This window comes from Acanthopagrus latus, chromosome 13 (genome assembly GCF_904848185.1).
Source record: "Acanthopagrus latus isolate v.2019 chromosome 13, fAcaLat1.1, whole genome shotgun sequence".
Lineage (NCBI taxonomy): Eukaryota > Metazoa > Chordata > Actinopteri > Spariformes > Sparidae > Acanthopagrus > Acanthopagrus latus.
The window spans coordinates 21,118,315-21,142,964 of NC_051051.1; the positions used below are offsets into that span (position 1 = coordinate 21,118,315).

Here is a 24,650-nt window from a genome sequence, read left to right on the forward strand (position 1 = left end):
TAAATGCCAGGACTCAAGTTTTCCCGGAAGAATGTTGCATTGCAACAGTGATAAATATTATACACATAACCTGTTTGTCCTGATCGGGGAATGACTTTTCAGTTTGTGTCTGGTGAATGTACATGTGTAGATGCTGTCTCACCTGAATAAGTATCTTCCCCAGGGAAACAAAGGGTGTGCTGAGCTCGGTTAGAAACAAGCAGCCGATGAAGAAATCCCCCTGCTCCCTTCTGAAGAACTGTGGAACAGACAAACAGAGCACACATAGGGTGAGCAAACAAACATAAGCATGGAAAAAAAACACAGCTGACATTCTCTGGGACAGTCTCAGTGGAAATCTGCTTAGGGAGGCTTCAAAAGACATGGGGAAAATATCAGGTTTACAACAGAGGCGTCTCGTAAGATTTATTCCAATACATTTGGACTGAAGGTGCTGTTAGCAAAAATATGGCATAGATATTTATATCTCAATTTGAGAAACAATCCACACCATAAAGAATACCAGGTTTCAAGGTGCTGAAACACTTGAAACAGTGCTTTGTCCTCTAAAATCTTCAACACTAAATCGCTCCACTGAAGCCTATACATACAGGTTGCTTATTATTTCACATGGTTTTTGGTTGCTTGAAACTAATTTCAGATAATTTTGACTTGAGTGCTCTGAAGTAAACAAAACCCCAATCAAAGCTTGTTTTTCTAGTTTCATATGATATTTTGCATGAACTCCTTGAGTGTTTTGTGTAGTGTCTGCTGAGAGCAAAAAAAAGCCCAAAAACTATACATTTTCTGATCAATCAAAGTTTGTTACAAAAGAAGGTAGAAGAGCTACAAAAACAGGAGTTGTGTAAGTCAGGTTTGCAAATCCAAAAATAGTTTGACTTTAACACTGGAGACCAGGACTATAAAGCTATAGCTAACTATAGCTATGTCCCAATGTAGGGATGGGATGTTCTTCAACAGGCAACAAAGGTGGTGGCTTTGGTCCATGAAAAAACTGTTTGAACCTGCTCCTGATGCCATGTAACCTGAAAACACACTGTTCTCAGAGGTCTCATCAAATTTGTCACCAGAAAGTTTCCCCCCAAATAGTCAGTAAAGACCAGTGTTAACATTGGGGCAACTTTCATGATTCCCTTAGTTTACTGCAACAAGTCAGCAATGTTTTGCTATTTATGCTGGGATATCAGTCCGCACAGGCTTTGTTATTGGTCCATGTTACAAATTTAATCAACTTGTCACTTGTAACCACTAAAATAGAAATTAGTGGCGCGCAGAAATATTAATACCTCCAATCTCAAATGTTTCTGTTCTCGTAATGTAGTAATTTTCGATACCTGAAGTCAGTAATTTGGAGTCAATGTGTATTTTATCATGAGCAGGCTCCACTCATAGAGAGCTGGCAGCAAAGTGTTGGTACTGCTCTTGAACCAATTTTCTTGGCCAAGATCCAGTTCTCTGGCATCACTTATTACTGTCACTGATTGTAGGAAAAGTGATTCACATCTGTCTAAGCTTACATTTATATACTTATTTTCAAACAATGGGAGTTTCTTGCATTCTTTTCAGTGTGGAATACTGTTTTTTAAGCCTTTGAAAAAGGATCAGCATCATATCGGTATAAGCAGATTCCGGTTGTGTTGTCTGGACACAGGCAAAAGAAGACTGCCATGCATAGCCTCAGTTTTAAGGATCCTTTAATTTGCAAAGCCCCTTGTGGCTGTGTCAATATGATGTGTTCAGTTCAGAAATAAAGGAGTACCACGATCCGTAACCTCAATCTTGATGAATACTGATCACAACAAGTTGGCTGAACTCCATCCTCAAAACACTTCAAGTAAAAGATGTACATCTCACTTTATTTTCCAGGTAACACTTAAGGTCAACCAAGGTTCAGCATTCTGCTCATCAGTCACAGATGGACTGTGTATGTTTCAATCCCAAATTGGATTTAGGTGGATTAAATTCAAGACTGACATCCAGAGGCTGTTGAGTAAAATCCTTTATCTGATATTGGTAAGATAATCTCTGTTTTTTACACAATGCCAAGCACAAAGACAGATGACTCATTCTACCACAACTTCGAGATGGTGAAATGGCAGCCAGAAGCGCGCCAGGGCAGAGGAGGGAGTGATGTCCTGTACATAAGTAATGAATGAAGCTTTCAAATATTGACCAGCGGCACAGCGCTGTGCAGTTGGAGAGGCCATCCTAGAATAGGTGAGTCAGTCTACATGGATAAAGAGACTCCAGACAAAAGACAAGCACTGTCTGGTAGGCTAGTTTTCTGTGTGCTCATGATGAATAAATCATGATAGGCTCCACTCGTGGCCTTGCCATCTGGCCCTGAAAGAATGACTGAGACACAGTGGGGAACTTTACACCACGCCTAACCAATTACCTGGGCACTCATCCCACCCCCACCTGCCATGGGCATGTGTTACCTTTGTCTATGTATCTTTGAGATGCTGAATGTGGCATCATTTAGACTTTACCTGACAACTACATCACATATATCAGATATACAAAGTTTAAAACGGGCTTGTGTTGTGAGCCAAAACTCAATATACTGATGCACCAGGGCTGCAACCACTGAGAACTATAGGTACATTTGTGGTTGCTAGTTTACCATCTGTCAGAGGATTTATTTGAATTTTCTACAATATATGTTAGCCTGTTTGCAAATTAGATGAATTTACAACATGAGAATCTTGGTTACATCTTGGCCACAAACTAAAAGGTTAACAAGGACATTAAATCAATCTCTACAACACACAGTACACCTGTAAAAAAAACAATTGCTCGAAATATAGGGCAACAGTATAATGAGCAGGTCTTCTACAGATGGAAAACAAATTAAAGGACAGACCAACACAAGTGCCATAGTAAGGTATATAGACGTTCCAACAGAACAGCTTTAATGGGGCTTGGTATTGGCTTGGGCTTGGAGAGATGGAATACCATTCTTTCAAAAGTATTCCCACATTTGAGGTTTTGTTGATGGTGTTGGCCAGCACTGTCTGAATCTTTTGATGTTCGTTGTTTCTCCATTCACTTATTCAGGTTGTTCTTTTAATCCGTTCCTATCTGTTGGTCTGCCTTGAGGCCTTGTCCTACTTAGAATCATCCGGAATACCTAAACAATGATGTCTCTGGAAAGCATCTTAATCTGATGACTGACCCATCTCAACTCTGAGCTACTCATCCCATCTCTAAAACACAAAGAACGTTTTAACCACATCATTAATCACATTTGCATGGACATGCCCAAACCTTGCAACATGGGATGCACTGATTCAACCTTTTCTGTCCAGTTACTGATTCTGAAGGTTAAAGCAATAATCTTGAAGGTTTTCAGTTTAATAAACCTAGCGCAAAACCACTATCTACCACAAAATGAGCTATCACAATTGACTGAGCCCATTGCCCACTGAAGGCTGACTGCCTTTGCACATTAAGAACTGGATGTCAGCGGTGACATTCCCAGGAAAAATCATAAGAGGTGCACAGTTAGTGACCATCTATCCATTGCCTAGCATTGGTCAACACACCAAAGTGTGTAGGCAAAGCTAACAAATGAGACTATAATAACACTCATGATATACTGTGATTTATGGTCTCTGCTCGCATTGTGAGTAAATAATTACTACTGATGAACAAAAAAAGAAAGATTAATGACTGCTACTTCATAAAACAAGTGATGAACCAAAGATGTTCCAAAGACGGCAATGTTTGGATTTCTAAGACGTGAGGTCCAAAAACACACCTGCATATACCATTAATCGTCACAGGTGCTACCAAATATCAAAATGGAGATCTTTCAGGGTGTTACTTTAATTTGAGGGTATCTGTCAGACCAGTACAATATTTTCCCAAAATCTAACAGGACATCAAGAGGCCAGTATGACAAAATATTATGTAAGTGGATTGGTCACATCTGGTCAGCCACAATACAATATTCTGTTCAATAAGGTCAATATCGAGGGCTGATAGTGATCTGACAGATTAAATTGTATTCCTTTGTTGTGACCATAATTGAGGGATTGGTAGGCAGCTACACTTCAATATCAGGCTCGTTTGCCATCTTACTGTATTATTATCAGCTACCTTTTAAAGCAGATACAGTAGGCTTTTGATAGGCTTGTTGTAGCAAGATGTGGAAGTAATACCATTAAAGATGGCTCTATTCCAGTATCTACCAGGCTTGTGTATATGCACAATACCTGGACCCTTAAACTAGCAAATCTAGATGGATTCCAGCTGTCAATTAATTTAATCATTTACAGTGGTTTTCCAACAGTGTCATATCATAAATCTGCTGACATAGAAACCTTCTGATAACAGCAATCAATTATTCTGCATAAGCTACAGCTGAAGGTTTGGCCTTTTCCTCCTCCTGCATGGCAGTGCCCTTTAATGGCTTGTTGGATAACTCTACCAGCTCATGTAATACCCCAGCAAGCCAGAGTGGCATACAGCTGATGAGAGAGGGAAGAGAAGAGGAGGAACGGAGGGAGGGGTGGTGAGTTTTGAGAAAAGAGAGAATGACTGCAGCTGGAGCTGAATAATGTAGGGTAATGTGATCTCACATCGCCACTGACTGCCACTGCAAACAAAGGGCCGGGTTTCCACTGCACCTGGCCTGCTAACCTGGAATAATACCTAAAGAGGAGAGTGGTTGTGTCACATGCTTCTGTAAACTCTCTCTATAAATCATCTATTAGCAGATCTCGAACAAACTGGTCAATAACCTGACTCAAGAGCGTGACATATATACTTTAGAAAATAGAAGGCTTTAGGGTAAATTTTGGTAAATCTCATTAATGAGAACATGCAACACCATTACAAACTACGGCACATACTTATGAGGGAAGTCATTTTACTGCTGAACTCAACTGTTGACACTGAACACAGGTTTAACATTTTCTTATTTGCCCGAGAATCATCATGGTCCACTGCTCCCCTCTTTTGTTGCCTGCTTCTTCCTTTGCCCTCACCTAACATCTATTCATTCATTCAATATTTTTTCCATGTTTTGAGATCTCCATTTTTCCTCAAAGGCTTTTGTCAGCAGAAAACAACCTGCACCTTTCATTCTCTCTTCCTGTCCATTCTTATCGCATTGGTCCATTTGAAACACGTACAATTCAACGACATAAAAGACAACAATTAATAATCATTTGTTCAAAGAGTGTTATCAATAATCACTGTCTTACCATTCTCAATCCTTTCCTGCCATTTACTTGAAGCCTGAAAACTTGTTTTTCATGTGACCTGACCACGCTGAACCAAGTTTTCCACTCTACTAAATAAAACTGAGAACTTTGAGTTTGACCCACACTTTTTAAGTGTGATTATTTTGTCATAAAATGTACTGGCTCATCAGTGTTATCCACCTCTGATATCACCAAGGACATTAAGAGCACACCAGAAGGGCAGGTGAAGTCATGCTTTATTTAAAACTGAATTTTCATTTTTCCATGTTTCCATTCCTTTTACTGCTCTTAGACAATCCATTTTTAAGTCTTACCTTGTGACGTCTTTTTTCGCTTACCGACTTTTACTGCTTTTAATTGTTATCTTGAATATATTTATTGTCTTTTAGTCAGTTTTCTCACAAGTTTCAGTTCTGAATTCCTATGATGTGATGTTGTCTTCCAATCATCCCTTTTTTGTTTGTGTTCATTTATTTGTTTCTATTTTGTCATTTTTTAAAATTAATGATTTTATTCTTCTCTCTCGCTCTCTCCCTTTTCTGTGATTTTGCCTGTTTTATCATTTTTATTAGTTCAAACTTGTAATGACTCATATTCACTTTTTGTGCTTTTATACTTACTCTGTTCTGCCTTCTTGTTTTAACTCAACTAACTAGACTTCCTTGTGTTTGGCTTGACTATAGAGTGTTTATTCTGTACTACTGTCTCCCTGTGTTTCCTGCCTTTGCTCGACTGTCAAAGCTCTTTGTGAACTCTGTTTTCGAAAAGCTGCTATACAAATAATGTTTATCATCATCATCATGTATTAAAAGTCCCAGAAAGGAGTCTCAGGAGATTATCAGGGTAACAGTGTATGCTTTCAAATGCATCACAGTGTACAAATGAAAATGACCAGCTTGTGAGAGTACTTCAAACACCTCTGAATATAACTGCGACATAAAGTTGATGTGATCCACAGATTGTTGGTTTTGGAAGGCTGAGGCTCAGTAAGTAGAGTTTTCTCTTCATCATAAATCTAAGTCTGTACAACCACTGTTTAAAAGGTTAATAGCTCAGCAGCTGTTTTTCTGTAACAGTAATGCCATAATGATTGTTTCTGTGGCTTTTGTGGCCAGAGAACAATGCTTTCAGCTACCAATGGAGGGAATGGCAATTAAAAAAATTATGATCAGGATGTTTATAATTTATACATGTACTACAATATTGTATTAGCTACAAGCAGCTTCCAACGATGTGTACTCATTGTTGTTGAGATGGTCTGGTTAGGTGCAGTAATTCGAAGGTTATGTACACAATCTCAGTAAGAATATAGATGCTTTGATGACCAGCTAGACAAGCATGTTTGCACACTAATGTACTTCAAATTATGTACCTTTGACATTACTGCCAACCACTTCCTGATGCCTAATCCTTTCTCAATTGAGACATATTGTCTCTTCCCTACTTTCGAGGCAGCCTCAAGGTCCATTTATATCAGCACAAGTTGAAACCTGACTTGCAGACCCTTGACAATGAAATGATAATCAATGACAGTGAGCATCATGCCTATTTTTTGTTGCCACTTAAGAAATCATTAAGAGATAATGCATCTTAAAGCAAAACATTGATTTGAAAATAATGCACTACATTACAGCACACGCAAATAACGCATTACTGGCAGCGGACAGTGCTCGAAGAACACATGACTTTACTTGTCAGGAGCGAGTTTCAACTTCCAACAACTGTCATGCTGAAATAAACTGATACCATTGGCTGGCGGAAGGCAGAAAAAACGAATTCAAAATCGAATGCTCAAAACGTTAAAGTGCTTTAAAAAACGGTCTCCTATTCACCAGTGTGACAGGCAGCAGGATAGTGAGCAGGGCGATGTGATGCAACACCAGCAGGAACTCCCTGCGGACGAAGGAGTTCACGGTCCTCAGCGAATGCTGCTTGTAGTCCTCATGCCCTTTGACGCGGAAGCGGTAGTAGTGACTGAGGTACATGGCAAAGATGTCATACGTCATGTAGGGCACACCATACCAGATGACAAAGTAGGTGGCCAGCCAGTGCCTGAAGATGAAACAGAACAAAAACATAAATAAAAATTTGACATCTGTTCTCAACATTAGATTAACCACATTAACATATGACTGTTTCAGTCTCATTTTAATATGACAATGAATGGGAGGTCCATGGCATCAAGCTAAGCTCTACCAAATCATTCATAAGCTGTATCAACAAATAACAGGTGCAAGTTATAACAGTGAATATCCATGGATATAAAACTAGTGTGCTGTGAACAACAAAAATGTTTAAAACAGTAGAAACCCTGCAAATTAGTCTCTGTCTGTAGACATAGCATATAACTGTAATGACTGTCAACTGATTGGTCAGTCAAAATGAAAATGAATTGATAACAATTTGATCACTGATGAACTGTCTCAGTCATTTACCAAGCTTAAGGATCAAATATTTGTTGGTTTCAGTTTATTAAATGTAAGGATGTGCTGCTTTTCTTAAAAAAATAAAATGGTGAATGAGGAGTCTTTGGCTTTTGGACAGCTGACAATAGAAGCAAGTTGAAGATGGCACATTGGGTGCACGTGTGCTTTGCTTTCAAATGAAAGTTGGCCTTGTGGGAGTATTACACTGTGTCTGAGAAAGATCCTGACGTGCTGTATGCATGATATTCCACTGACATTTTATGACACAGTCTCAAGTTACTCTTTCCTTCACACTGGGAGGGAGAATAACCAACAACAACAACAGCACCAACACTAACACCAAATAAAAAGTTACCAGAATTGGTATCAGCTATTGGTTAGCCGACAAGACTTTCCATATCTGTGCATCCCTAATGAGGACATAACCAAGTTAGTTTCAGCATCAACTCCAGCATCAACATGCTGGTATTTGAGGATGAAAAAAAAATGGTTTGCATAAGAAGGGATTATCTATTTTAAAAGTAATCTCCTTTCACAACTGGACAAGGCCTACGTCAGGTCATAGGTGAGCTGTGTATAAGTCACATTTGTAATCCATTTCCGTTTGACTTTTTGAGACATTTAAAATCACGACTATAGTCTGAATGTCTTTGTTCTTTTGCCATCAAAAAAGTCATTTCAATTTTGATTCTTGTTTTTACCCTACCCATCGTCATGACTCTTAAGGTCACCAGACCAAACAGTCCACCTCACAGGACACAAATGAGATAAGGTTAATTATTAAACATTAGCACAGTATTCAGCACCAGTAAATGTTGAACACAGTGACCTTTAGCTTCAGTAAAAGTAAATGCTTGCAGACAGACACTTATTTAACCTATACGCCTCACCTCTCTAACATTAGCATGCAGAGGCTTTCACGCATGCTTATGTAAGTACAGTATAATAAACAACTGAGGAGGCTGTAGCTCTCCTAATGAGCAATGATTTCAGTGATGGTTAATTATGTGGACAGACTGGAGTAAAGCTGCAGGGCAGAGCTGAGCTACTGACCTCTGACCTCTTGTTTAGCTCTTAAAGTCAGTGAATGGAGATTAAGAGCAATAAGGCACAACAAACAGCTGAGGGGAGAATGAAGGCGACATCAGTCGATTCTCTAGTGTATACATTTGCTCTGTTAAGGGCAATGGAGAATACAGATGCACTGTTTTTGTAAGCAAATACAGACCCTAGTCTTATATTTATTATCCTCTTGTCTGATATAAATAAACACACATACACAAATACATTGCTACTTAGCAGCACAGGGCAAGCAGTTACATTTCTGTTTATTACAGCTTTCACTTTGTTTTTGTAGTTTTAGATATCCTTCACATTCTAAAATCTCACACTAAACAGAGTCCATCGCAAATATCAGTAAACATGAAGACACTGCTACAATTAAGACAATGGAGAAGGAAACTCAAGTAGCCAGATGATCAAACTTGTTTCAAACAAAACAATAGCTTAGACATATCATTTATGTTCTTTATTTGAATCAAGAATCAGAAATATTTTACTTTTTTATTATATTTTATATTTGGACATAAAACTAAAAGTGATTGCTATGGATGGAATGATAAATCAAGAAAATCAATTTTAGTTTGATATGGATAGGTTGGTATGAACCTAGAGTATATGTTGGCTGGTAAGAAACAAGAAATTGGATCATAGACATGCCAAAGATACTGAAATTTGAACCAGGAAGTCGGTCTGTACACTCTGATGATTAAATCCATTTGCTGATGCTTCCTGTTCCATTGTCTGAATTCTTCACTGTGGGGTTGCTCCCTTTGTTGACTACAATATTAGTTTAACTAAAATGAAATTGATTGCACTGGGTAATGGCATGTATTACTGTATGTTTAATGCTTACACACTCAACAAATTGTAAAGCTAAAGCATCAGGATAGAGCTGAAAAGACCTCCAGTTTTTTCACTGCAAAACCTTGCTTAGGTTACGGCAACTGCGGCAATAAAGGCTAAATGAAGTGACAGATTGTGATGGAGTATTAAGGGTATTCATGGGTCTGACTCTGGAGCATGTGTCTGATAAGCTCCAGGCCTTGTGCACGTCACAGGGCAGCAGAACTGAGCAGCGTTGTGGAGGAATTAAGTCCTGTGGGTGAAGGGGAGGGGCAGCAGAGATTAGCAGCCTTAAACTGGGACTGCCCGGGTCTGGCCACTGACTTGGTGGGATTAATAGAAGCTAGCATTGGCTTAGCATAGCACTCTCTAAAATGCAAAGGGAGGCTAATGCTATGCTAACACTAGGTTGCAAGGTGATGTGAAGGGTAAGGGTATGGTAGACTGAGGAACCACTTGCTTGCTGAAAACCACTCTATTAAATAAAACTGTGAAAAACACAGTACACTCTAGTACAAATAAAACAGAGCAGTAAAATTGTTCTTTTTCCATCAAGGATGATTAAGGGCAGCTGAAACTGTACTGTAGATGCTACGCTGCAAGAAACGCGTGCAAATTTCTAAGGAAACTGTTCTAAAGAGCTTTCTTTTAGTTTGAATTTATACCAGAAAGTGCACTCACGTTTACAGTTAAAAAATCTATGTAGTGCGAGAGTTCCAGAACATGTGAACTTTACCATCCCTGAGAAAAAGAAGCCAGCAGATACTGTACGTTTTTAAAAGAAACATGTGACACTGAACTGTGATGAATCCAGGCTAGAAGATGCAGCACAAAGCTACCAAAGCTTTCACACATACAAATACAAAGAGGCAGGTTGTTTCTTGTCTCACATGAGCCTGAAGCTTGTGGATGTGTGCATTGAGTGCGTAATTTACCCCCTTACATTGGTTTATTTTCTCACGTAGACGCAGCTCTGGAGCGCTACAAAGTACTTCACTTTCAGAGCAATGTGCTTTCATGCATAGTTTTTAAACCAAATACATGTAGCATAATCAAACCACAGTAAATCATAGATAATTAGAACAGCATTGACAACTTTTCTTCCATTTTCTCTGAAGTATTATTGTTAGTTGAGTGGAGAGGAAAATAGCATTTTTTTGTTCTGTTTCAAGAAGTAAAAAAACCAAACATGATTTGGCTGTTGCCAGGATGTTGCTACAATACATTAGAGGACATCTGAATAAATATGAGCGTTCCTCATCTTCCCTAAGTCAATGAAAAGCATCCTGTCAGTTTTCTAGTGTGTCTTTGACCCTGCTCAAAAATGGTCTTATCCTATTACAAGCAGAGCCATCGGTTTGAATGTGTCTCGAGTGACCACTTATAAACATGGTACATCACTGAAACAAACGGATACAATGTTTTAAAAGAGAAAAAACGTAAACAAAAAACGTTGTTTAACATTTGCCGAAGATGGCGTAAATAATTAAGAGTTTGTCGCTGACAGGATTTCATACGGTTTACAAAGTTTCACCAAACTCAGCAACTTACAAAACGTAGTTTTTTAGAGGGAATCTGGAGATTTCTCCATAAGGAACAAAGCAGTAGCTATTGTTATCTGTATTTGCAAAATGTGACTTGTTTACCGTCAATAAATGTTGTCTTTTAAGGTTGATACTAGGGCTAAATAAAGCACTTAATTATTGATACATCTGGGGGACTGAAATGTGACAATATTGATGACAACTGGTTCTTTCACAAAATATTAACTACATTTAATGACATTTTGACAAATAATCATTAGTAATGTAGATATAATGACTGAGTAAAAACTAGCATTAGAATAGTCTGGTAAGTTCAGTAAATGACACTAGGTTACCTTAATGTAGCCTTTGAAACCAGGAAAAGAAAAAACACCATTTATGCATTATCACAACTTAACGACACATATCTTTGAAAATTGCCCCACCTTTATTGATACCAGGTCTGAATGGGGCCTTGGATCTTATGAATCCCAGTGTAGTTACAGACAGAGAGGGAAGTCTCTCCCTAGTTCTGAATCTGCCCGTCAGACTTGACCCTTGTGGGTGTAGGTAAGCGTAGTGACTGACTGGGAAATCAAGGGATTAAGAGGTGTACCTGCAGTTTTTTACCACTAGTAACCACTGTTTGATGAAGGGGATTAATAACATGAAGTCTAACCTTTCGCTAATGACGTTGCCCCGGCATGATGACACGATGATGACTCCTGCCGTGGTTGCCATGATGGCATGGATGGAGGACACCAGTCTAAGAGAGAGACAAACACATAAAAAACAAAGAAGGTTTATATGATGATAGTTATCCAAGACATTCATAAACATTCATTAATCATACTCTGGGCAGTCACAGAATCTAATATAAAAAACAGGATATTTTTCTTTTGATTTTAACCATGTTAGCCTCATTTTCCTACTGGTGCCATCTGGATGCAGCTATTTCTGGTTTTAAATTACATTTCTTGACTTTAGACTTTTAGTCTTGTTCCGGTGCTTGTTAAATACCTTTAAAGGTTATCAACTCTAGTTTTTTATACAGAGCTTTAATAAGCTGCATTGATTTTCATTAGAGTTGGAGCACTATAATTGGTGTCAATTCTGAAGCATACTTGGGTCTATACAGCACTGTCCTTTGAATTTCTATGAAAACAGAGAGCAGTATATGGCCTTAGCTTGTTTATTTGGCATGTGTTTGGTCCAGTACAAATACCCTGGACAATTTCAATGTCCTCGACAAATGGTAGAAAATCTGGTTATATTACCTATGTTTATGGAGCTTAGAAACAATTAACAGAGCACTGATGCCATGAACAACCCAAAGGGTCAGTATTTGATGACATGGTAATGATAGAACAACTTAAGTTTAAAGAGTTGAACAATAGTTGATTGCTGAGTCTCATTCTCTAGACTCCCAGTGTGAGAAAGTGACTTACCACCTAACTATCTTTCTCTAATTGCCTACTCCGACTTTGCTCCAAACACAATGTAAATGCAAATTTGTCAAAGTATTTTCATGGACATTATGATTGTTTGTCATATGTTAATTTGTACAAACGATTCAGTGCATCGTACTTGTATGCCTTTGCACACCAGTCAAGTTACTGTTCTTAGCCATGGTGTTAATATTGGACAGAAAATCTTTTGCAAAATATTATGATGTCGCAATGAAGTTGACCCTTAGGATATTAAATATCATCACTTCATCATGTTGTCATTTTAGACACATTTATGAATTGTTGAGTAATGTGTAATGCGTTTTCTGAGGTCACAATGACCTCTGACCAACAATTTCTAATCAGTTCCAAATTTGAAGAAATTCCTTTAACGCATTCCTGTGATAGCTCTCTTAAAAGAATGGGTTACCAAGAGCTCAAAGTGACCTTGACCTTTGACACCCAAACCCTAACACCAATCGTTTCAGCCTTGAGTCTCTTTGCTCCAAATCTGAAAAAGTTCCCTACAGGTGTTCTTGAAATATCACATTCATAAGACTTGGACTGAAGGACAACCCAAAAAAAATAAACAAATAATATAACAGGAAATAATGACAGGCACAGACGCATTACTAGATGATGAAACCCTGATTGCCATGAGAGTGAATGTCAGGTATTCCTGAATGGAATAAGACATGATATGACATCTATAGATAATTACTATGAGACTCACAAAAAAAAATCTCCAGAATCATAGGATAGTTAAACCAGAATCAGGTTAGCCACTTGGCCTATCTGATATTTTAATACTAAACTAAATGCAGATTCTTTGATGAACTTTCCACACTGGTCTAACCCAAGAAATAATTTGATTTGTTAGTGTAGCCACATTATTGATAGGTCTATGAGCATGGAAGAACCTGAATAATCTAGGTCAAGTCTTTGAAAAGGGTCCCTTCAGGTGACCTACTACAGCAGTCAGAACTACAAGTGCAGTGTCCCATCATGGGATTAGCAGTGCTTGGCCTCGACTTTCTCCGTCTATAAACAGACCTATGACATAGGAGAACTTGGTACATCTCTATTTGAAGTGTCACTGTGTGAGGTGGCATAAGTTATACACAACATTCATAGGCGTTGCATTTAAAGAGTATACTCACAAGTCATGAATTTATGACCCTACTGAGTGTGATGCTGTGGCTGTCCTGGAGAGAACTTGATGAATGTTCAGTTTACAGTCAGAGAGACGCAGATTTTATTTTCTAATGGCACAACAGAGTTAATTTTTGTCCATTTCAAAAACAGGACGCTGGATTATATCACCAATTTGTTCAAACTATGAATGGCCGCTTTTGCTCAGACAAGCTCTGTCCCTGGCTGTACTCCAACTTGGCAGCACTGACAGTAAGCTGCTTTGAAATCAGAAAACATGTAATTCATTCCCCGACACTCACTGCAGCCATAAAGAGACAGTCACCCTTTTAACACACCACTGCTTTTAAATGCTTTAACTTTCCTCAGCATCTTCTGGGTCTGGTTTACATCACCACCTACTCATCACCACCTACATCAATGAATGGAGACACAGTTTACCTTGTGAAACTGCAATTGAGCTCAACAGCTACTCTTCCCTTGTTCATTATAGATGAGAGGCTTGTGTGGGAGAAAACTTATTTCCAATTTATACATTTCCTTTGCTACACCTGTCTTATTTAGGATTAATATAGCACTGGGACAGTACTGAACAGATTCGAGCTGAGGACTATATTCATTTTTACCACGAGGGACATATCATATTTGCAGGGCTGCAAGTTATGGCCAATTATATGCCCACTTTTTTCATGATTAATTGATTGGTTGATGAGAAGTCAGAAAATTGTGAGAAGTTCTCACTGGCAATCTCAAGGAGCCCAAAGTAATGTCCTCAGGTTGCTTCTTTTGTCCAGCCAACAGTCCCAAACCCAGAGTCTCTTCATTGGCTTTCAAAAATGACGTAAAATTACATAGAAATGCAGCAAATCCTTATATCTGAGAAGCAGGAACCAGAAAAGGTTTGATATATATATATTTTAAGAAGACAATAGCAAAACTGTCACTTTGCAGTTGGTGAATCTTGTGATTTTCTCGTGTTGGGTTCATGGATCCAAAGTCTCGGTCTGAAACGATACCAGATCCAAGGACATAAGACTCGATTCTAAATACAGTTGCTCCAAACAGACCCAATGAAGCAATTTTAGTGCATATGCAGGTTTTTAAGAGGTTGGTTAACCCAGTGAACACAGGCAACTGACTCCTTTCCCATTACCACTAGATATGTTTTCTGTTTTATATTTTTGCTGTGTAATGTTCGACATCACAAGCGCACAGGAAACTGGGAATAGCAGGAAGCAGCATATCTCTGGTAGGGCAGATATTTTTAGTTTAACTCTGGAATCTTTATTTTTGGTGAATATTATCTAAACTTGCCTCACCTTAACCTGTAAAAAGTCACCAGGACATAAGAAGGTGTTGTTCCTTTTAAAGACATTGAAAATGTGAGTGACAGTTGTCAGCACATAAAACCATTGATCTGGTGATCTTCACCTATCCAGATATGATAGTCTAACCATTGTACAGCCTTCTATGCTGGCAAAAAAAGTTTAAACAAAGTATCAAATGGAAATGTGACGTAAAAATCGGAAGTCAAATCCAATATTGATTTTTGAGAATTGTGACACCCCTACCAGGAATAAATGCCAGTTGCAACCTTTTCACTGGAGAAAAACACCAGATATGTGTGGGGTTTTTGTTCAGTGTGATTTGGGTATTAACACAGCATGGATCCACTCCAGTATTGGACACGCTGACACAAAGCCCAAGAGTCTAGCTAATACAACTGGACCCTAACCATGAAGAAAATCAACTGGAACAAGCCTGACTCTGGTCCCTGGTCAGGTCTCAGCCAGTAGGAAGGAGAGGAACTGTGAATTTACCTAGCGAGAAAAGCTTAAGACTTTTAGTACTGTTGTAACTAATCACTAGTTTTACAAGGCCAATAAACTTGGCCTTTTTAAACTAGTGTGTGGCAAATGGTAAGATTGAGAAACAAAGAGTGTATTTATGTGGTTTCCTGCTTGAACCTGCTGCCACCTCACACCAATCTCCATGGGAATGTGGCCATGACATCGGCATCGGCAAGGCAACGAAGGCCATATGACCGGCAACTACAAAATGACAGACCCTAAGCGGGAAAAGACTGACTGGCCTCTCTCTCTCCCTCTATGAACTCTACCCCCCACAACACGCACACTCACATTTTATCCCCACGCCTCGCTGCCTTCTAGGGCTGTACGGTCGCATACTCTATCACAAGACCCAGATTTTACACAGCCCATTCATTGTGTGTCCGGCAATAACCCCCTCTCTCTCTGCTGATGAAAGGTTGAGGTTGACGGGGTGAGGAGCGTGTGGAGGGGAAAAAGGGAAGAATGCCTCGCTGCCTTGTTCGGCAATGTTGTCTTTTCTTTTCCTGCTGTGTCAGGCCAGTGAAAATCCTCGGCTTCTCTTTCACTACCAACGAAGTCTTCCTACTGACTGTTTCGTTACACACGGACCACTTGCTCTTTCAAGATCTGTCACACACACAGTGTCTGACAGTCAGGAGAGGTGGGCTTTTTTTTCTTGCTCCTCCCGTAAATGGGCTACGTAATCTGTGGTCCCATTGGCACTGCAGCAGAGCTAAAGAAAAAGTGACAGCAGAGGCAAAAAAAAAAAAGCAAATAGGGCAAAGTGCGTTTCATGGCAAGAAGCAACTCTCTCTCCATCTCTCTATCACAACCTCTCTATCGCACAAATGGATGCAGCTACATCCCTAACTGCATTGTTCCTAAACCACTTCCGTAGTCGTAAATTAACAGTTAATCAATAAGACAATCAACAGAAATGAGCTTGATACTTTTGCTTATCAATTCATTGTTTAAATGCCAGCTGCAAATGTAACATTATGAAGCAAATGTGACATTACTCTTTCTTTAGTCATGATAAATTTAAAAACTGAGAAATTCTGATCAACATTTTTCACAATATACTGTCAATTTAAAGTTTTTCCTTTACATCCACAACTTTGCTGAGGTAATATTGTGCTTCCTTACTTTACTAGAACCCATCCGATATACCAGCAGGCCAATATTGGCCCTCAGATATATTGATTAATTAAATGAAAATCATCTTACATGTATTTGATTGTGATCAAAACACTATTAAATGCATTATATAATATTCTATAATAATATAAAACTGTCAAAGGACCCATTCCACATAATAAGTACTTTTAGTTTTGACACTTTAAAGACATTTGCCTGGTAACACTATTGTACATTTCATCTCTGAATATTTTTAAGTGCAAACATCTAATTTACTCTGTTCTTCAAGTAATATTTATGTCAACTTACGGTGTTTGACTGGTGGTCATTTGAGACGCACTGTGCAATTTAAATTTGGTAGTAGAGGTCGCACATACTGAAAGGAATAACTTTATAAGTCCTTACATTAAGAGTGCGGCTGTTGTATGAACCTTAAAAGGCAGTAACAGTAGCTGCGAGACTTTCAAGCTTAGCATGTGCCAGTTGATGCTGAGCTTTACAATCCTTCGTGAAGTCAAGTGTTTCTCTCTAAAGTCGGTTAGCTTGCACCTGGAACTGCATGAGATCTTTTTAGCTGATTTCATATTTACATTTTTGGTGCTTAGCTTTGATTGGTTCAGTGCTGACCTGTTTCTCAGAGATCACCTGTCAATCTTGTCTTTTTTTGTCAGTTTAGTCATGATGGTCATCACTGCTGACACTTAATACCCACTTCCCTCTTTTCCAGACACACTGGACACATTTAGGGAAGTTCCCCCTGTGTGGTGTGAGCTGATATTGAGGGATGTCTTTTAGTAGGAAAAATAAAAACACAGTGCAGAGTTAAGCTCGCGCTGAAGATAGTCTAAGATGTCCTTAAATGGCCACTGGAAGATTTGAGCTAACAATAAGTCCAAAATGTGAAGTACACCTGCTAAGTTGTGAGAATGTGCTGTTTTTTTCTTTATTTCATCTGATCGTAAACTGAACATTTCTTTTTTTAAAGACCAAACACTTTATTGAACAAAATCACTTGCAGACAATTGCTATCTGCAGCCCTACAGATGACATACACCAACACATGGGCCTTTCCTTTTGCACAATCCTCATTTACCAAAACATACATATTCTTATTGAAAAATTGAAAAGTTGTCTCTGTGGTTTCATCCTATGAACAATTCTATTTTGGTGCCATAAAACCAGTTGCAAATGAGGAGAAAAGGTGTTTCTTTGATGATTTTCAACAACTGTTTGTGGATTATCTTTTTCTGTGCTGACTGAGGCTCAGCATTGTTTCTAGTACTGATGAAATAACCCCCACCTCACTCCATTACAACGTTACAGCACTGACACACCCCACCATGACACTGCATACCAGCTCAACTGTGTTTGATGGTACACTCAAAACAGAAACTACAGCAGGCCATTAAAAAATATGCCATATGAATATGATGTGAACATATTGTTTAAAAATATTAAAAATATTGGGAGGTAGGTCAGAAGAGATATTGTTACACATCTGAATAAACTTGAGCGCTAACGACAAAATCCTGAGGTACAGAATGACAAAGTAAGATGTTACATGTATCCTGTTAAGGCAGTTATCACTTATCACCAACTGTACATTACAACTGTAAAAAGAAATTGCAGCCCCTTCCTCTCAGTGTCTCAAATGAAACAGGCCTTCCATTAATCTTAAGTATGACAAACAGATTACTACTCAGCCTGTTAATGCAGTTATTTAAAAGGCAAATTCACTACCTGAGCGAGTTGAAAATGTTACAACCTGAGCAAAATATTCACACAAATTTTGAGGCATTTTTTTATTTGCGTCGCTAACATACAAAGACAAAAGGAAAATGGAAAAACAAAAAGAGTCAAGGTTCCTGCTGACATGTAGAATCAGAAATCAGTCAGAAGCTGAGCAGAACACAAACATAGACAGGAAAATTTTCAAGGACATGGTCGACTTGTGCGTCACTAGCTAGCTTCCAGCTAATACCTGCTGTTATTTTCTTCTGGAAAAGGACAGCGTGACATCTGTCTGCCTCATCATTTCCTAATGTCTCCGTTTCAGCCCAGCCACATTATAATGCAACCCTGAAGTTTTCAAACTAAAACAGGGCCGGCAGCATTTTGAAATGTCTTCGTTTTAGGGGTCCTAAAATGCTGGAGTAATGTGGACAACAGGCCTAAAAGTAGCAAAGGTTATGCGTTTTTCAAAAAAGGGTGGATGTAGCCTCAAAATTGCATCTGATAACGGCCTAAAATGCTGGATCTGGTATCAGTGAGTACACAAGTCTAAGCCCCGATTTAATATCACATAAATTCTGGTTTAGAAATGAAATCCTGCTATTGCCACACTGGCATTTTGTTTTCTATACCTCTCCAATGTGAAAGCCTCCCATGTTCCTTTTTGTTAATAGTTCTTAACAATGTTACATAAAATGTTAAAAACATCTGAAAGAGCTACATAGAAATATATGCAGGTAATCTGTGACTATTTATATGATAATGTCATTGTATACATACATGTGCTTGAGGCTGGTTGTAACAGACTGTGGCATTGTCATTTGTAAATGCTCTTTCTAAATAAAAAATAAAAAAAATAAAAAAAAGAAATGAAATCCTGCTACTACCCATTAGCATCATGTACATTTGTATACTGTGACAGTTTTTTACTGCACAAGTAGACCATATCATCCAGTTATTTGTGTAATTTCAAGCACATCCATAGATGTTAAGTAGTATACAGTTGTAAAATTTTAATCATGATATGTAGTTTTTTAAACAACATCGGATCAGTACTCAGAATCAGCTGATACATTAAGTTCAGGTATCAGAACTGGTATCAAAAAAGGAAGAAAAAAAAAGTATCAGCACATCTATAGTTTTAAAGCTGTCAGGTTTGTGTCACTTTGGGACAAAGAATGTTTTACCCAAAGCCAGCTTTACAAACTGGAGATGAAAAGATGCAAAGAAGAGGGTTTAGTGAGGAATCCGATCACGCTACTATGTGGGAATTGTCAGATCTATTGTCCTAGGAGCTTAACCGATTCTAGGGACCATAAATGTAATATTTCCACCTCTGCTGATTGGATTTATTTGCCTCTCACAAGTCACCTAGCATTATGCAAGTGTCACACTACATCAGTATACATTTGACTTACAAACAAGTATTGTATGCCTTCACTTTAGAGCAAAGTGATTGTATCAAAGTAAAGCAGAGTGATTAATTGGACATCTCACAGTTGTGTAAATGTTTGTTACCTTACCCATTACAGTAACGCAATTTATCACTTCAAACACTACAATGATTAGTTGATTGTCAACAACTATTTTGATAACAGATTAATCATGAGTCATTGGGTTTTGGGCTGTTGGTTCGGCAAAAGATGCGATCTGGAGATCAGAGCACTTTATTGACAAAATGCTACATCAATCAATTGTGGAAAAAAAATTAGATTAGCCGATAATAAAAATGAGCACTACATGCAACCTTAAAAGACATTACATTACATTACCAACATATGCTTCTAGTTAAAGCTAGCTGGCATGAATTTCCCGCTGTGTTTCACCACATGATTTAAAAGTGCATTAGAGGCCAGGGACATACAAATCTGGCAATCAGCCAAGGGTCTCAGTTATCATTAAATTATCAAACAACTATTTAACAAGTAGAGATTTGCGGAAGGTAGTGGAGGCAAGATGAAAAATACATATTCACTGATGCATTTTCTGAGAATCTACATACTGGACATTTCAACAAATTCAGGGAGTTTTGAGACATATGACCTGGTGAATCTGAAACTGTTCCACCTAAACCAAAGACACTAGCATGATCCAAGCTCATGACCTGCATGTCAGAGGAGATACAGCAGAATTTGGAGGCTTGTTTCATGGTGTACGAGCAGTGGCTCATGCCCCCGAGCCGTTTGTGAGAACAACATTTTCCGTTAGACGAGCATTAGTAAATTAGTGGAAGTGTTACTCAGGAGTACAGTTCAGTGTTTTCCAGTGCATAGCTAACTCAGCAGTCGGCCCTGACCAGAGCTCAGAAGAGGATTAGCAGGAGTGACAGCGTACAAATGAGCATTGAACTGAACTGTGCACATGCGAGCAAGTCACACTGACCCACACACATGCGCGAACTGTATTAATTATTACTACTTTGCAACTCAACACCCATGAGATGTTAAGTTACTGAGGAGACTTCAGATGTAATGATTTACTTTTCTTAGCACATGGATCAAGCTAGGGCTGCAACCAATGATAATTTTCATAGGTAATCATTTTCTCGATTAATCCATTAGTTGCAGGTCAGAAAATAGCCCCAAAGCCCAAGATCATGTCCTCAAATGTCTTGTTTTATCTACAATCAAAGGCTGTTAAGTTTACTGTGAAAGGGTAGTAAACAACTGATAACATTTACATTAAAAAAGCAAAAATCAGAGAATTTTGACATTGTTTTTCTTTAAATAAAAAAAAAGAATATTAACACTTAAACTGATTAAAAATAGAGGTGTTTTTCCATTTAACAGTTGATAACTTATCGATTAATCGTTGCAGCTCCAAATAAAGCTCAGTTTTGGGTTTATTCACTTACAACAATAATGTCACTTTAACTGTTTGTATGAGCAGTTACAAGGCCCCTGGTGGATGCAAAAAAAATAAAAAAAAAATAAAAAAAAAAAATGGAATGGTTATGAAAACATGCATGCTAGCAGAACATGTAAGCCCATCACACAGAAATGATGTATTTCAGCCACACACCAAATACTTAACGTACACACAGAAACAATGCAAGCTTTAGCATTATTCAGTCCACTATGGCATCAACATAGCATTTATTTTCCTGTAAAGATATTTGCCAATCATCCCTGTAAAGATTCTTCGAGGGATACTGTGCCCAATTATTAATAATAAAAGACAACATAAACGGTTATATCTAGATAAAAGATAATAAATGTACTGGTAATGTAATGTAATTAGCTAACAGTGCTCGTTATGCGTTAAATAATCAAAATAACAGCACATTAAGCTAACTGAGTGAGCGACAACTAGCTTAAAGTCACATAGCAGGGTGGAATGCTATAAAGATGCTAAATGCTAGGCGGTATTTCGTCAGGTTATGTTGCGTAAAGTGATGAATTTAAATAGTTTACCTCTCGCTGACCAGCACCACGTCGGCATCGCTCCAGTGTTTGAACACACACGGCAGGATCCTCCTGAAGGCGAAGAAGAGACCGGGGAAAACTACGGCGCCACAAGCTAAAACTTGCAACATCCTGCCTGTATTTTCCTCTAAACCTGCCCCGAGACCTGACGCTCTCCCCTCCGCGAGTTTCGCCCGTTTACACGCGGCGGTGAGGCATTTCTAGTGAGGCCGGGGGTCGGTGTTTTTCACCGGGAACGGTCCACCATCCGCACAGACACACATACACACTGCTGAGAATCAGCAGCAGCAGCACCACTGTCGAGCTAAAATCAAGGAAACACACTAAAGTTTCTGCGGTGACTGTCAGAATAAGAGTCGTGACCCGGCGCCGGAATGAAGCTGGCACTTCCGGTGATAGGGTTCATACGCAGGGTTACGCTTTTATTTTGAAGGTCAAACTTTACTCAGCTCACTTGCTGACAGATGGACAACCCATTCGCGTTAGGCTACGTCATCTGTGTGAGCTACCTCTGAATATAAACATTAATTCGCTGTCATTCAATAAACAACAAAAGTGGAATAACCGTTAAAACATGTACTGTAATCTGAGGCGCTTTACTCGAGGCTCACCCTTTTCACTCCACTTCCTTCTTCTCAGCCACATTTTGAGGGAAATGTTGTAGCTACTTTTTATTTCATCACAGTTATTTGTCACTTAGTTGATAAGAATTGCTTCTAAAATATGATGCGCTGTTACAAATTAAATGACCCAAATGCAGTTGAATGCTAGGTGGCTGAGTGTTGAGCCCTGCTGAAAAAAAAATAACGGCATAGACCAACACCAGAACACAACAAATGCTGGTCTTGCTGGTAGCAAGCATCAGGGAAATTATAATTGTCAGCTGTTTCTGTCTTTTTGTTCACACCAAATATTTCATTTTTCCAGCTTTTTACTGGTGTATGGATTTGTACTGTGTAGGACAAAACAAACATCATGGTAATGTTGTTGCTTTCCACTTTTTTGCGTAAATAATGTGCATATGAATCAACAATGAAAATAATCATCAGTTGCGGTTCAAAAATACAAATTAGTAAAATGCAAGAGTAATTAATGATAATCTCAGATGGGACATTTTTATTTGTTCACTCTTTTTACTTAGACCTATACTTTAAGTACATTTTTCTGATAATACTTATACATATTTTTCCTCGAGTAAAGGATCTGAATACTTCATCCACCATGTCTAATATAGGAAGAGATAAAGAGAAAATAGACAAAAGTATATTGTGTAATGTATTTTTTGTACCTTTCTCTAATTTCTGCAGTTTTTTTAATGATTGGAGTCGATACTAACCTCTTTGAACCTTGAAAAAAATATAATGAAGTACAGTACTTGAGTTAATGTAATCAGTAACATGAGTAAAATGAACAATATCATAATATCCAAACAAGGTTGCAAGTCCTGCTTCTAAAACTTTTCTTAAATCTGCATTCATTTGTTTCTGGCCACTTGGAGGGAGCAGAATATACTGTAAACAAAATACTGCTGCATCATCAGCTTCTAAATTTCTAATATATCTTATAAGAGTCGGCATGTTGTTACTTGCTTCCACATTGAACAGACACAGACCTACATTATCAGTTATCTAGAGCCATGTCCAATATCACCTTCTCGTCTTAGCTTGCTTTATAAGTGCTTGTTAGTGTCAAAACAGAGAGCTTAAAAAGGCTTAAATTGTGCCATACAGCTGAAGAGTACGCCACTTGAATCAACGCCTCTGTATCTGCAGTTCATCCATGCTAAACTGAGGCTATCAGCCATCAGATGGTGCTATCAGCTGTCAAGTAAACGCTCCTTTCTAAGTCAATTGATCCCGGCTCGCTGGCTTTGTTAGGTAATGTCTGATGCCGCCAGAATAAGGAGTGTCCGGCATCAAGATGCACTGTGATACAAAAAAGCTTCCATAGCCTATTGTTACTGTGACAGGACACCTTGGTTACACTAATATACTACATAATAATGCTCTGAATGTTAGATTGTAAACTGTGTGATTCAAGCCACAGGTTTGTTTTGTTTATTTTGTCATTGTGATATTTTACATGCAAATCTATGACATACACTGTAGTGTATATTAGACCTATTACTATTACTGACATTGTATTTGCAATGGCAATTATAAAGATATTTGAGGCTTTCGTCCTAAGAGAAATGTTATATTAAGTTATTTTATGTCATTACCTTTCCCTATATCTCATATCCCATAGTATATTATCATATTCACCATAGTTTACTACATTATATCTGATACAGATTTTTTTCATTTTATTCTTTTTTTTTTTCATTTTATTTTTAAATGTATAATTTACATTTTCTTTTTGGCCATCTATCAGAGTCTTTTGTTCAAAGCGACTTACAGTTATTCATAAATTCATTCATATACTGAGGTGGTGGCTGCCATGCACGGTGCTGATCAGCACATCAGGAGCAGTTTGGGGTTCAGTATCTTGCCCAAAGACACTTTGGCATGCAGACCAGAGGAATCAAACTAGTGACCTTCCAATAACATGACGCTAGCTCCACCTCAGAACCACAGCCGCCCCTATAGACAACAGGAGGACAACTATAGATTGATTTTGTTTTTTCTACAAAAAAAGGTGACTGTGTGAGTTTGGAAAATAAATCCTCTTTGACTTAAAACATATTTCTTTGCCTTAACCTTTGATTAGTCCTCAGTCTTTGATAGCTCAGCCCTCACACCTGTTATCATTACCTTCCGTGGGTCATTCTCACTCTCAATTAATCTCTTAGCCTCGGTGTTAGAGTTCATGCTTGGCTTGCTGATGAGAAGACAGCAATCTTTCTAAGTGAACAGCAC

General features: G+C 38.4%; 1 protein-coding gene across 2 annotated transcripts in view; it reads right to left on the reverse strand.

The window, feature by feature from the left end:
- The window catches only part of tlcd3a (TLC domain containing 3A), a 36,275-nt gene extending 14,081 nt beyond the window's left edge, over positions 1-22,194 (reverse strand). Inside the window, exons 1-4 of one of the 2 annotated variants that reach the window (XM_037118926.1) lie at positions 21,781-22,194; positions 11,747-11,833; positions 7,046-7,265; positions 143-238 (exon numbers count right to left, since the gene is read on the reverse strand). In XM_037118926.1, coding sequence (XP_036974821.1) covers positions 143-238; positions 7,046-7,265; positions 11,747-11,833; positions 21,781-21,902 — 525 coding nt within the window. In that variant the 5' untranslated portion in view covers positions 21,903-22,194. The remainder of the gene's footprint in view (positions 1-142; positions 239-7,045; positions 7,266-11,746; positions 11,834-21,780) is intronic. The other variant, XM_037118925.1, reaches the window with a different exon arrangement.
- Between the last annotated feature and the right edge of the window lie 2,456 nt (positions 22,195-24,650).